The sequence below is a fragment of the Candoia aspera genome, chromosome 15 (assembly GCF_035149785.1).
Source record: "Candoia aspera isolate rCanAsp1 chromosome 15, rCanAsp1.hap2, whole genome shotgun sequence".
NCBI lineage: Eukaryota > Metazoa > Chordata > Lepidosauria > Squamata > Boidae > Candoia > Candoia aspera.
In genome coordinates this window covers 6,927,767-6,942,216 of record NC_086167.1, presented here as the reverse complement: position 1 = coordinate 6,942,216, position 14,450 = coordinate 6,927,767, and the positions used below count along the sequence as shown (strand labels likewise).

Sequence of the window (14,450 nt, the reverse complement as noted above, 5' to 3'; positions counted from 1 at the left end):
CACCTGCTTTCGCTCTTAGTCACGCGACATAGCACAGAATCAGTTCCCATTGAGCTAAAGCAAGATGGGGGTCCCCTGCAAAAGGATGTGTTTGGAACAAGCCTGTCGGCAACAAGATTGGCCTGGCCTCCTGTGGCTTTGCAAATCAATGCAGGTTTGACCTTCTCGGTCAGCGGTCCACCCCTTTTCTTGTTTAGAAAGCAGCTTTTATTTTTAACCGGCATGTGAATATACAGCACAGCAGCTGAATCTAAACATTACATAGATAGGAACATTGACTCTTCCGCACCCACCACCCTGAAGTACCGCTGTGCCCTTTAACGCAGAATGGATTTATGTAATTAAAAACATACCAGGGTCTTGTCCCCAAAAGCTGCAGTCACGGGTCTGCAGCAAACGGGTGACATCAAAACGGCAACCTGCGCGCAGTGACATCAGGATGCAACTCCCACCCTTACGTGCTTGTGTCCTGATGTCAGTACGCATGTCACAGTATTTGCATTAGGAGGCATTTTTCGTCATCTTCCCCCTCCCTCAGAGATGTATTCTTGCAATATGAGCTCCTAAGCTGAACGTCCTCCAGATGAATAGATTTCAACTTCTAGAAGTCCCCCAACCTATGTGGTCCTCGCTAAGCATTTCATGAGTTGACCTGCAGGGCTGAAGGGCACCCATATTAGAGATTATTGTTTTCTGAGGCTAATTAAGAAGAATTGCAGGTTTGCTAGCCCTAAGATGTTGGGAAGGGAACTAGAAGTACTGTCCAGGGTGCTGAAAACTGCCTGGTTTCTAGTTGTGACCCGAACATTTCCAAGTATGTTGCGGTTCCTGAGAACTGGAAACTTTATTTTAAGATCAGTGGAATTCTTAAATAGGGGATCTGTGGTTTACATCTCATGCTGTGGATTCTGAGAGCAGAACCCCAGTTGGAGATATCTGGGGAAAGGAAAAATACAGATAAATACAAGTGTGTCAGCCTTGCAAGGTAGTCCAGACAAGATGCACATCCAGAAGTATTAGCTCTATTGTAAGATTACATTGACTTGCAAGTCTGAAAATACACTCCCCCCCCCCCTGCTTTTAGAGAGGTCCTTTCTGAGCCATTTGCCACCCCCCATTCCTTCTGCAGGCTCAGCTGCCTGTTATATGACCATTGCCCTGGTGCGGCTCTTCCTCCTGTCTCCCAAGGTCATTCCCACAGACCATTATAAAGTGTAATTCTCAAATCGGGGGGTTCATAGTGCAAGTTACAGAGGATGCAATACTTACCCTAGATAGTGGATGTGACTGGCTGGCTGCTGTACTGGATTGAGATGGCACCACTTTTTCTGGCTGTGAAGCTTGTAGCGGCTCTCCTTTGCGGAAATCAGCAAGTATAGCTGTTAAATCTTCAATGCAAAGCTGGACCTGGTGGGATGGGGAAACAAAGATGGTGGCTGTTGATAAAATTGGGAGGAGGAAGTGCTACATAACACTGCCTTGAACACTTCAACAGAAGGCAGGATATGCACCGAATAAATGGATCCCAGAACAAATCAGCCCAGGGTTCTCATTCAAGACTCAAATGGCCAGATGCAAATTACTGCATTTTGGACATACCATGTAAAGAAGTCCATAGTTCTTGGAAAGGTAGAGGAAAGGGAAGAAGAGGATGACCAGCAGCAATATGGATGGACTCAACTATAGTCACAACGGTGGGCTCTTGGAGGACCTGAAGGTCCAGGTTGGGGACAAATAATCCTGGAGAAGTTCTATTATGTAGTCATTAAGAGCCAATGCTGACTTGCTGGCACATGAAAAAAAACACACGTGGATGGTTTGGTATCAAGATCTACTTTATGGCTATTCCAGATGTTCTAGGAAGCCAGTGAATGTACCACCTGGGTATATATTAAGGCACTGAGATCAGCAAAAGGTCAAAAATTTCACAGCTTGGATCCCAAGCTGCCAGATAAACATCTTACATTACTTCCCTTTGCAAGATCCATTGTCAGCCTATTAATAATTTAAAACCTCCCACGCTGTAACTTTGCCACTGCTAAAAGCATTTATGTAAGTGCTATTGACACTGACCGCATCCAGTTGAGCTTCTGTGTCCTCCTGTGGTACATTAGTTGGTAGCTTCCTATGCTTGGCCACCATCTGGAAGAGGTTCAGGGCTGCCAGCTTGATCTGTCCCAGCTCCAGAGTCTTGTCAGCCGCGGTGTTCTGGATGCAGATCCAGTTGGACTCCTGGACATGGAGAAGCAGGAGAAAATCCTGGCTTTGGTTTCATGTATGTTGCCTGCTTTGGTTCCAGCTTAGCATAATGTATGATTTGCGGGGTTGCCAGCCAGGCCACCACAACTTAATGTTATGCATGAACTGGCCATCTGGGCTTGGCAAAAGCATGCAACCGTTGGGCCCAGCTACAAGGTTTTTGTGCTTTTAGAAGCAGGAACCCTGCAACGTTGCCAAATGCTCATGACACACAAATAAGGACCTTCTCCCCCTCATGGTATACAGGTGGTCCTCGCTTAACAACCATTCATTTAGTGATGGCTTGGACTTACGACAGTGCTGAAAGAAACCGACTTATGATTGGTCCTCATACTTACGACCGTCGCAGCATCCCCGCAGTCATGTAATCCTAGTTTGGGCGCTTGGCAACTGGTTTGCATTAATGACTGCCGCAGAATCCCTTGGTGACATGATGGCCATTTTCGACCTTCCCAGCCAGCTTCTGGCAAGCAAAATCAATGGGGGACCACGTGATTTGTTTAATGACCACATGGTTCACTTAATGCCTGCAGCGATTCACTTAACAATTGCAAAAAAAGGGCATAAAATTGGGTTGGATTGGCTTAATGACCGCTTTGCTTAGCAATTGAAATTCTGGTCTCAATTGCGGTCATTAAGCGAGGACTACCTGTAATTTACACAGGTTGTATAGATAATACAGATAGCGCAGCCTTTTGAAACAGCCTGAAGCACCTGAATGAAGAATTTATGTTTGGCTTAACCAAAAAAAAAGCCTATCTCTACCCAACAAAGCAAAGGCTTTGATTAAGAGCTTCAACCAACTTCATCAACATTCCTCCATCGTTCTCACCATCCCACCTTGCCTCTACGGATGTCCTGATCTTACCAGTTCAAACACCTTGGCCCGGACTTGGTCCAGCTGGCGTTGCAGCTCAGCCACCAGATTGTTTTGCTGCAAAATCTGGTTACTGCTGTCCTCCAAGTACTGCTGCAAGCATGTGCGCTCCTCCTCCACGGCTTCACGGGCAGCCTGTTCCCTCTGGGCCAAGCTGGCCTGGGTGGCCAACAGGGTCTGGAACCGACCTATCAGCTCTGGGATTTCCTGAAACTGCGGAGGGAGGGGAAGGCAGAAAGAAATGATCCAAAAGCCAATAAGAACATGTGACGGTTCATCTCCGCTTAGGGCAGGGTTTCTCCCCCAGGCTTCTGTGGCGCCCTCAGGTTCCACGAGTGGTCCCTAGGGGTCCCCTGGGAGATCACAATTTATTTAAAAAATTATTTCAAATTCAGGCAACTTCACATTAAAGCGGGAAGTTTCCTTCTTGATTTTCAGTTTAAGAGCATTGTTCATGCATCTAGACAGGCCTACCCATGAAACAAACAAAATCATTTTGTAACTTCTGGCCTGTATTTCAGCCTGAATGGGCAGGGGTTCCCCCAGGCCCGAAAAATATTTCAAGGGTTCCTCCAGGGTCAAAAGGTTGAGGAAAGCTGGCTTAGGGGATGGTCCCTCTTTTCTAAGTATCACCCAAAAAAAAAAGACTTCGGTTTGAAACCCCTGAATTCGATTTTGGGACGGATAGAGAATAAAGCCAGGATGTGAGATGCTCCCATTTATTCAGATACCCCACAAAGCTTTTCCAAGATCTTAGAGAAGAAAAAAAGCTATGCGTGATCTAAAAAGTACACACGCCAGGTTGGTGAAGACTACGGTGGAGTTTTCCATTCTGAATAGCAAGGAAAAGAATCATGGCAGGGTTTCTCGACCTTAGCAACTTTAAGGGGTGTGGACTTCAACTCCCAGAATTCCCCAAAATGTGCTCCTTTGCCTGCCTGGAGATTTTTCTTCTCCAACTTTCTCTCAAACCCCGCCCCTTCCCATCACCCCACCCCTCACCTGCTCCGCCTTCCCCAGGACTTTCTGCAGATACTCCTGGAAAGGCTTATGAGCTGCCAGGCATCCTTGGAGTTTCTTCTTCACCGTCAGCAACTGGGCCGTTTCCTGCCTGAGGTTTTCTGCTTCCACCTCCTTCAGAGCCATCTGCTCCTTCTCTTGATTAGCTTTGCGCATTGCTCGGCCCCGTTTGGCATCGTTCTCCTGCAAGAGAGAAAACGGTCCCAGATCGCACTAGGAAGCCATTCCCCCTTTGGGGCCCATCCCAGCCACTTCGAATCAATTCCAAATCCAATTTTTATTTCATTGTGGTTGATGACCAGAAAAGTAAAATTGAGAAACCATACCAAAGACGACAAAGACAGTATAACAATCATATAACACCTAAAATAAAAAAGGCCTAAGAATCAGAGAAAGGGAAAAAAAATGAATACAGGACGGTATAAACATAAAACACAAGTAGAGTAAGATAGAAATATAATGAAAGAAAAAGAGAAAATAAAGATTTTATCCCAGTCATTTAACGTCCAGGATAGATGCTCCCTGTAGAGAACAGCACATTACTTCCCACTTTAGATTACTCAAAATCTGGGGCAAAACACCATGAAACCAAGTTTCATTCAGAACGGGGGTGGGGGGGAATGATGGTTTCATGCATAAAATCACAGGCCAACTGATAGTGTGTCTAAAATGAAAGGCAGGCATTTTTAATGAAAATCAGAGCCGATTCCACATCCTTTACTCTTTGGGGTATTGCAACTCCCAGCATTCCCAAGTGGCTGGGGGTTATGGAAGCTGTAGTCCCATTTGGAGAGTACCAGTTATGGAAAACTGGGCTAGAAAAATTCAGGAAAGATAGTCTACCAAAAGTTATTAAGGGTAAAGGTTTCCCTTGACGTAAAGTCCAGTCGTGTCCGACTCTAGGGGGCGGTGCTCATCTCCGTTTCAAAGCCTTGGAGCCGGCGTTGTCCATAGGACACTTCCGGGTCATGTGGCCAGCACGACTCACGGAACGCCGTTACCTTCCCGCCGAAGCGGTACCAATTAATCTACTCACATTTGCATGTTTTCGAACTGCTTGGTGTGCAGGAGCTGGGACGAGCAACGGGAGCTCACCCCGCCCCGCGGTTTCGAACCGCCGACCTTCCGATCGACAGCTCAGCGGTTTAACCCGCAGCGCCACCGCGTCCCTTCACCAAAAGTTATTAGCAGGGCATAAAATATTAAGTAAACAGGAAAAAGACCTCTTTTATTGCTTCTATTCTTAAAGAGAGAGCCAGTTTGGTGTAGTGGTCCAGGCATCAGGCTAGAAACCAGGAGACTGTGAGTTCTAGTCCCACTTCAGGCACGAAGCCAGCTGGGTGACCTTGGGCCAGTCACTGTCTCTCAGCCCAGGAAGGAGGCAATGGCAAACCACTTCTGAAAAAGCTTGCCAGGAAAACTGCAGGGACTGGTCCAGGCAGTCTCCGAGAATCAGACATGATTGAATGGATTAAATAAATAAATTCTTACAGAATAGAGAATTGGAAGGCTGGCAATCTCCAGCCACTCAACTGATCATACACTGGTAAAATCTTGGGTAAGCCTATGTTTTGATGTGAGCATTGACCAAAGCAAGACAGTCTGCACCAAGTCACATGCAAGCTACTCACCATTTTAATTACCCACAATGCTTCAGACATTATATCACACAATGTGTTGTGGGTAATTGAAATGCCAAACTGTTTGCTGACCCAAGGATGCAAAAAAGAATGTCCAGACAGGTCATAGGGGACGCACCAGCTCACCACACTTCTGAAGGGGAGGGGTATTTATATAACAGCTTTCTCCAATGTTCTGATGTGGAAAGAATTCACAACCAGCTGTGACTGAAAGGGAAAATATTGGAAGGAGGAAAGTGCTAGAGCAAGCAACTGATTGGACATATTCCCCATCACTCAACATGAAAGTGTAATGGTATGTGGGGATGACCTTGGGAGACAGGAGGAAGAGCCACAGATTAGGCAATGGTCAGATAAGAGGCAGCTGAGTTGGGAGAAGGAATGGGGCATGGCAAACATCTCAGAAGAGACCCTCTCTAGTTTCTTGGACTGTAAATGTGAGGGGGGAGAGATATATTTTCAGACCTGCAAGATTCTGTTAATATAACCTTACAATAAACTTAGAGCTAATACTTCTGGGTGTGCTTCTTGTCTGGACTATCTCACAAGGCTGACCTCAACCTTGCAAGTCTGAAAGGACATCTCTCCCCCCTCACCTTTACAGCCCAAGAAACTAGGGAGGGTCCCTTCTGAGATGTTTGCCATACCCCTGCTCCTTCTGTGGGCTCAGCCACCCCTTGCCTGACCGTTGTCTACTCTGCTGTTCCTCTTCCTCCTGTCTCCCAAGGTCATTCCCACAGATCATTACAAAAAGAGAGCTCTAGGAAAGCAGTGGATGGGGTGGAAATGTAAGTGACACCCTGGGTGCAATGAAGAAAACTTGGGGAAAAGGCCGTGTCTTTGAGCCAAGGTGGCATTTGAGCTGGTGCTTGAGGAACCCTCTCCAAGAACACTAGCTCTGAGCTTCACTTCCGAACACAGACCTTTAAGAACTTGTCAAACTTCAAAATGGCCTGTTTGAGCTGACTCTCTTTGCGTTCCAATTCTTGCCGTCGCTGCTGCAGATTTTCCATCTTTTTCTGGAACTCCTGGAAAGGGGCAGGGAGAGACAGAGGAGAGCAGCTGAAGAAGAGATGTGGTCAAATGCTTCTGAACAAGGAAAAAAAAGACGATAGACCTTCTCAAAGGCTGAGCATTTTTCACCTGCCATTGTAGCCCTGCCATAACTTTCCTCGACCCGACTAGGATTTTTTTAAGCTGGTTTAGTGGAATGTTCTGGGAATGCTTGGAACAGAGCAAGGCAGAATGAACTGCTGATGCTCTCCATCCAGTCTGCACCTTCTCCAGGAGAAGAAGAAGAAGAAGAAGAAGGTCATCGACCATTTCTCCTCAACAAGACTCCTCCTTAGCACTAACAGTAACATTGCTACTGAAAAACACCCACTGGAAAGTGTTCTCTCCTGAGGTTGCTGGAGAGAGAATTATACAGTGAAAGGAGGACATTTGCACTCACAAAGGAGGTGTAAGAACATCACATTCCACCTTGGAGATTTCCTTCAAAACTATCTTCTCAGAAAGCAGCAGATTCTGCAACCCAACTGAATGAAAGCTGATAGAGAAAAAGCGGCAAGAGAATGTTTTTGCCTGGTACTAGTTGGGAATAGATTTTAGTTTCAGCAATATTTTACATGGGAGCTTTCTATTCCACGATAAAGCACTTGCTTTACCATGGAGGAACCCGTAATACTATAACATTTGATTGACTGTATCTTCATATAATACAGGTAGTCCTTGACTTACGACCATTCCTTTAGTGACCATTCAAAGTTACGACGGCGCTGGAAAAAGTGACTTGCGACCAGTCCTCAGACTTATGACCATCGCAGCATCCCCGCACTCACGTGATCAAAATTCAGGCGCTTGGTGACCGGCTCATACTTACAATGGTTGGAGAATTCCGGGGTCATGTGATCACCATTTGCAACCTTGCCAGCTGGCTTCTGACAAAGTCAATGGGAGAAGCTAGACTTGCTTAATGACCATGGCAAAAAAACTCATAAAATCAGGCACGACTCACTTTACAACTGCCTTGCTTAGCACCCGACATTCCAGTCCCAGTTGTGGTCATAAGTCGAGGACTACCTGTAGCCCTACTGCTCTGAAAGTGTCTAATCTTGGAAGCTGAGCAGGAGCAAGCCTGGCTAATACTGGGATGGGAGATTGCCCAATGATACTGGGTGCTGAAGGCCTTTCCTTCTTTGAGAGCCAAAACAGTGTAGTGGTGAAGGTATTGCAGTAGGAGTGGGGAGACCCAGGTTCTAGTGTCCCCCAGCCAAGAGGCTTCCTGTGGGACTTTGGACTGGTCCCTCCCAACCCAAGTTCCCAAGTGCTGTAGTGAAGTTGCAGTACTGGTAGCAGGAAGACCCAGGTTCTAGTCCACCTTCAGCCAGAGAGCTCCTAAGGTGACTTTGGGCCAGTCCCTCCCTCTCAGGCCAAGGGCCATTGTGGCGTGGTCAGGAAGGTGCTTGACTAGGATTGTGGAGACTCAAGTTCTAGTCCTCCCCTCAGCCATGAAAGGTCACTGGATAACTCCGGGTCCATCACGCTCAGCCCAACCTACCTCAGGGGGTTTTTTTGTAGTGAAAAATGGGAGGAGGGAACCTAATGTATATGCTGAGCTCCTGAAGAAAAGGCAGGGTATAAATTTAAGAGTTAAATAAGTTAGCAAAGCAGAGGGGTTTGAATAACAGAATGGCCTTCCATGGACATATGCACTAGGTTCAGAAAAATGCTGCAATGTCAGGGAGTGTCTTGGCATGGACTTGGCAGCTTTGCATCTGAACCAAGTTTTCTGTGGTCAAGATGGTGCTTCCTATGTCTTTAGCCCCAAGATTTAATCCTGGATCTACTTCCCATGCTGAAGGTCCTTCATGTTCAAATCCCCAAGGCCATCTAGCGTCAGCTTCCCCATCCCAGTGCTCTCCAGTGGTGCAACTCCAGCCTCAGGAATTCTAAGCAAGAGCCCTGCTGGCCAGGGAATTCTGGGAAGTGAAGCCCACACCTTTTGGTGCCCCTCAAGTTAACCAGGTTTACCTCTTTGGTGGCCAGGAAGCTCTTCTCCACTTCCGCCAGTTCTCTTTGCTTCTCTAACAGGCAACAAGCTGAGGACAAAAAGCCATTTTCTTTCTCTGGGATTTTCCTGGAACAGACAAATCCAAGGCTCAGCTCGTTGCTTAGCAGAGGAGGACACAATTCCAGAAAGTAGGCTAGCACAGTTAAACAGATGGTGCAAATGCACAGCCCATGAGTGGAGAATTGTCCAAAATGTCAAGCAAGTACGAAGGAGGGTACCTAGACTTTTTTTTTTTTTTGCAAAGATTCTTCTATTAAGCTAACTTTAAGGACGTGGTCCCCGCCCCTTGCGGGCACCTTCATATAACTTCTGTCTTTTTACTCACTCCTTTTGCCAATGGTATAATTTTGGACGAGGCGCCCCCCTCTCCCCCGGCCTTACATCAGCAGCAGCTTGTCCCTGACGGCGACGCGCACCATCTCCTCCAAATCCGAAGCCATGACTCCCTGTCGCCCCTCCCCACCAGTCGCGCCGGAGCCACCCAAGGGGCGAGCGAAGCGACAGCTTGCAGGACAGAGCGGTCCTCCCGCCGGTTGCCACGGAGACGGCCAGCACAACGTTCTGTTGCTGGGGCGACGCGTCCGACGGGCTGAGCGAGCCCCCCCTCCCCGCCGCCGCCGCCTGCGTGATCCGGCGGCGAAGAAGAAGGCGAGGCGAGCCCTGCTCGATTTCGTAGGGAGTTGGGTGGGTTTGTTGAAAAACTCAAACCGGGCTAGCAAAGAGCAGGGGCTGCATTCACACAACACGCGACGAATCCGCAAATTGACGGGATGATGGTTTGGCTCAACCAAGTTAAGGAAGGACAGGGTGCTTGCAGCACGGGATAACCAAAAATTCAAAGCTATTTTAGCTTAGGCCCGGCCTCCATTTCATATGATATTCCTGTCCTCTCTCCCCATCAGTTGGACACCCACCCACCCCTCAGAGGGGAAGAGAATTGGGGATAAAATGCTATCGTTGTGGCGCAATTCATACCCTAGAATTCCCACGCATGCAATATCTCCCCGGCCCCGAATGTTGCAACTGGACTTGAAAAAAAGGGGAACTTGTTAGAAAGCCAAATATGGCTGTCATCCTCACCTTTTTGCACGCCCCAAGCTTTGCACACTTACAGCTTGTCCCCCGGCAGACCTGTTGGTGATGCAGCCCAGCTGTGAAAGAAGTGGCAATTTAAAACACGTCCACCCAACTTCACATCCAGCCCTGTGATGTTTTGCAGAAGGAAAAAGAAGGTCCAGACCCCGTTTTCCCTCTCCCCTCCTCTGCTGACATTTATTCCTCGTTCCTCATCAGAGGCATTCTTAATCACAGTGAATAAAGTGCCAAACTTTAGTAAAGAAAGCACACGTATGAGGTGTATACAGTATACAACTGACCTTCATAGCTCTCTATCACTCCTTTTCCCATCATCCCCCCATTACAGTAAAATTGCACATAAAGGATTTAATTGCAGTGTTATAATAGCTCTTGGCTGCTATTTGTATTTCATTTCTTTTTGTATTGCGTTTAACTGTTTTAATGGTTTTTATGATTATTTGCCGTCCAGAGTCACCGGTTTGAAATGGGCGGCTATACAAATTGAATGAATGAATGAATGAATGAATGAATGAATGAATGAATGAATGAATGAATGAAATATTGGAAAAAAATCCCAGTGCCTAAGAGTAGAACAGATAAATCTCAGAACATTTATGACTGCTGGGCACAGATGGCCTTTGCATATTCCCTCCCAATTTGTAAGTGGATTAGTTCTTTAGAAAACGATCAATTCTCCCACATTTCTCATTCCTTAGGAATGACAGTTCTGAAAAAGCCCACATTGGAAGAATTCCCTCCCTGTGTTCTCCTACGTGGTTTAATGGAAACATGGGGAACTGGGGTGAATTGGTATAATGAAAGATCGGACAGTCACACTCACTCCTTGGCCACGCCACCTTTTCACTAAACAAGTACAAGGATGCCACACACCTGGTAACAATTTCTCTGAAGTCTCCGAAGCAGTGTTTCTCAGCCTCGGCAACTTTAAAATAGGTGGACTTCAACGCCCAGAATATCCCATCCAGCAATTCCTAAAGCAATTCCCTTGCATCAAACTGAATGAGAACTGATGGGGGGAAATGCAGGAGAATTTTGCCACCCATCCTTAAAAAAAAAGTAGCCTCATACCTTGTTGGTCTTGCAGATGAGTGCCCTTTTCAGCAAAACAGGTAACAAGCTTAAGAATTGAAAGCATCACCCAACTTTTAAAAAAAGAATGGACAGGATGGAAAGATTCGGCATTACCCACCACGGAGGAACAGTTGGTGAAGTTGACAGAACTTGCTGAGATGGCCAGACTGACTTCTTTGGTTAGAGAAAGGGCATTATTGACATTCATCAACGACTGGAAACCCTTTATGGGCTTTTTGCGTAAAAAGGAAAATGGTTTTGTGACTTGTGGTTTTGATGATTGGAAAGAATAGGTTATAGCAAGGGGGGAATTATGATGTAATCTTAGGTTTGGTTAGAACTGTATGTATAACTGCTGAGAGGAAGATCAGAAGCCATATATATATATATTTCATGTTTATTGTTCTAAACAAATTATATATATATTTCATGTTTTCTGTTCTTTTCTTTTCTGTTCTTTTTCTTTTTTCTATCTCCTTTTTTCTTTGTCTCTTCTTCTTTTCCTTTCCTTTCTTTTTTTTCTTTTTCACATTTACCTTCCTATTTTTCTTTTCTCTGAATGCATTTCTTATTACGCATGTAAAATCTTTTACTAAAAACTATTTTTTTAAAAAACGATGGACAAATTGTTTTTAAGGACAGATTTCTTAGGCTACAAATCCCTTGCTGACTTACAAAGAATACATCCAAGCGATCTCTACCGTTTCTCAATAATCCCATGATAAGCAGCTGTGTGTTCCCAGAAATCTTCAAGACAAGAAGGGGATTAACTGGCTTTGATTCCAGTGGTAACAGAAATGCAAGAAAGAAATCATAAGCCCACTTTCGTATTTCCTTCTCACCAGCATCAAGGAGGCAAAGATACACTGGAGGTCTTCTCGGTATGAATTAATACTGTTGATTTCATGGAACAGTTGACAGATTTCCTTCTTAAAAATATCTCAGCTGAAGTTCACCACTACATTTAATTTTGGGGCTGGATGTTCCACACACTGCAAAGCGCTTTGATCCACTGGCTGAATTCTGAACTTGCATTCACAGAATCCAGTCAACGTAATCACTAAATCAATCCATTGTCTGGCTTCGCCCAAAAATATTTAACCCAACAGTAACTAAATGGGTCCAGATTGCACAAAATGCTAAACTGCACCCCACACAGAGAGAGGTGAATCATGGTTATCACTAAGCAAGCTTACAATTGGGGGGGGGGGGCGGGGAGAATACTTCTAAATTGCTACCTGACCTAGTAGAACGTGTTGTGTGAATACAGCCTGAATCTATTACACCACAGTTTCACAGATGAGATGTGTTATAAAAGAGTGGGGTGGAGGGACATGGCACTCACTAGACTTAATTTGCAGATGACAATTTCTTAATGTCCATCATCCATTTGGAAAACTAAAATGAAAATAGCTTTTATCCTAAATGTGCGGATTTGGAGAAGCCTCTGTAAGGAAGTATGTTTGATTGCTGTACAGGTAGTCCTCACTTAACAACCATTTGTTTCGTGATGGTTCAGACTTAGAACGGTGTTGAAAAAAACGACTTATGACTGGTTCTCACACTTATGACCGTCACAGCATCCCCGTGGTCACATGATCATGATTTGGGTGCTTGGCAACTGGTTCACATTTATGACTGTTGCAACATCCTGTGGTCATGTGATTGCCATTTTCAACCTTCCTGGTCGGCTTCTAGCAAGCAAAATCAATGGGGAACTGCGTGATTCGCTTAACGACTACATGGTTCACTGAACACCTGTGGTGATTCGCTTAAAGACCGCCACAAAAAGGTCATAAAATGGGGTCAGATTTGCTTAATGACCGCTCCACTTAGCAACTGAAATTCCAGTCCCAATTGTGGTCGTTAAGCAAGGACTACCTGTAAGAGCACCCACCCTCTTCCAATATCAGAGACCTGCATTTGATCTCCAGATCAGGAAAAAGACATCCTGCATATTAACAAGCTATTGCAAATGGATTTCTGGACCCCGATCCTTATACAGCCAGATGACACCAATGGCACCCACATGCAAGAATGGGTGTGGGAGCTGGGGTGTCTGCAGGGTATGGCCAAAAAAGTCAAGAGGGTGGCTGCAACAGGGCATTGCCCTTAAAAAATAGGCAAAGCATCTGTCACCTCATCATGGCTGCCATCTTGGCTTTTGTGTCCATACCCTGTGGATGTCAGAACCCACAATCAAAGAGTTCTTAGATCTCTTGATTGTGTTCTCTGCCATTGAAGCAATGAGTGTCCAGCTCCGGATGGGAGGGGAAAAGTTGCTGAGAGTGAGAAGAAATCCAAGGTCATATCAGCCAACCGGCCAGGACTGGAATGCCGGACTGTTAAGGGAAAAGAGGGGGATGTGGAGGAGGTTTTGACGTGCCGATGTGTCTTTTACCAGGTAGCTGTGTGAGAACTTTTCCAGTCGTGGCTTTTTGCTTAAATCTGTACAGTGGAAGTCTCTGATGGAAGAACTCAAGGGTTGCAGAGAGGATACAAAGTCTTGCAGAGTGCTGGAAAGCATTTGGCCCAGAGAGATCAGAAAAACCACACACCAGGCATTTCTGTAAAAATAAATTTATTTACAGAAAGCACAAAAACATATTTACGCTCTCAGAGAAGAGGAAGAGAGGCTGCTTACTCAGCGGCAAGGCTAAAAGAAACTAAACAAAAGTCCTGCAAGCTGCCTTCCCCTCAGGCAATGCAACTATTAACACCTAAACTGAGGACAATTAAATTCGACCTCTTCACTCAGCTGATGCTTAAGGAAGTACTTAATTACCATGGTAGCCAAGAGCAGAAAAAAATGCCAACACAAAGGCACCCTAATAAACCAGAATAACCAAGGAAGAAATATGTTAATCGCTGATAGTCAAAAATCAGAAGCAACATTTTTTTTAGAGCAACACCTTTTATGGAGAGGCAGAAGCTCCCTTCATCGGAGGCAATGGATCCTCAACATGCAGAATCCACCTTCGTTGCATCTACAGCTCCAATGCATCTGATGAAGGGAGCTGCAGCTTGCAGAAGCGGCTGCCTTTCCACAAAATGTGTTTGTCTGAAAAGGTGCTACCCAACTCCTTCGGATTTCAGATGAAAGGGTTTATGGCATAGCCACACGGAGCAGGGATGGGAAGGGAAAGGGGTAGGGATGAGGAGAACTATCCTGAAAAAGCAAGCTGGTGGATTCTCTGACATCTGGAGAAGGAGCAATCCAGTTCTTAGCATTTTACTGTAGGACCTACGTGTGCCATTTATTCCCCACCAGCTTTAAATATCAATTGCTGGAGACCCGTTGGCAGGTGAAGGATGTTGCGCTGGATCAGAGCAAAGACCAATCTCAATCAGGCATTCCGTTCCCACAGTGGCCAGTTGATGACTTTTGGACAAAGATACAGTATCTGAGCTG

The 14,450-nt window shown here is 45.7% G+C and overlaps 1 protein-coding gene across 1 annotated transcript; it reads right to left on the bottom strand.

Annotated features, from left to right (window-relative positions):
- Positions 1-894: 894 nt before the first annotated feature.
- Positions 895-9,309, bottom strand: CFAP73 (cilia and flagella associated protein 73). The gene is made up of 8 exons (XM_063315818.1): positions 9,251-9,309; positions 8,830-8,935; positions 6,720-6,824; positions 4,139-4,339; positions 3,128-3,349; positions 2,074-2,232; positions 1,270-1,407; positions 895-936 (listed from the first exon to the last, which is right to left on the bottom strand). The coding sequence occupies exons 1-8, from the start codon at positions 9,307-9,309 to the stop codon at positions 895-897; spliced, it is 1,032 nt and encodes a 343-aa protein (XP_063171888.1).
- Positions 9,310-14,450: the final 5,141 nt, after the last annotated feature.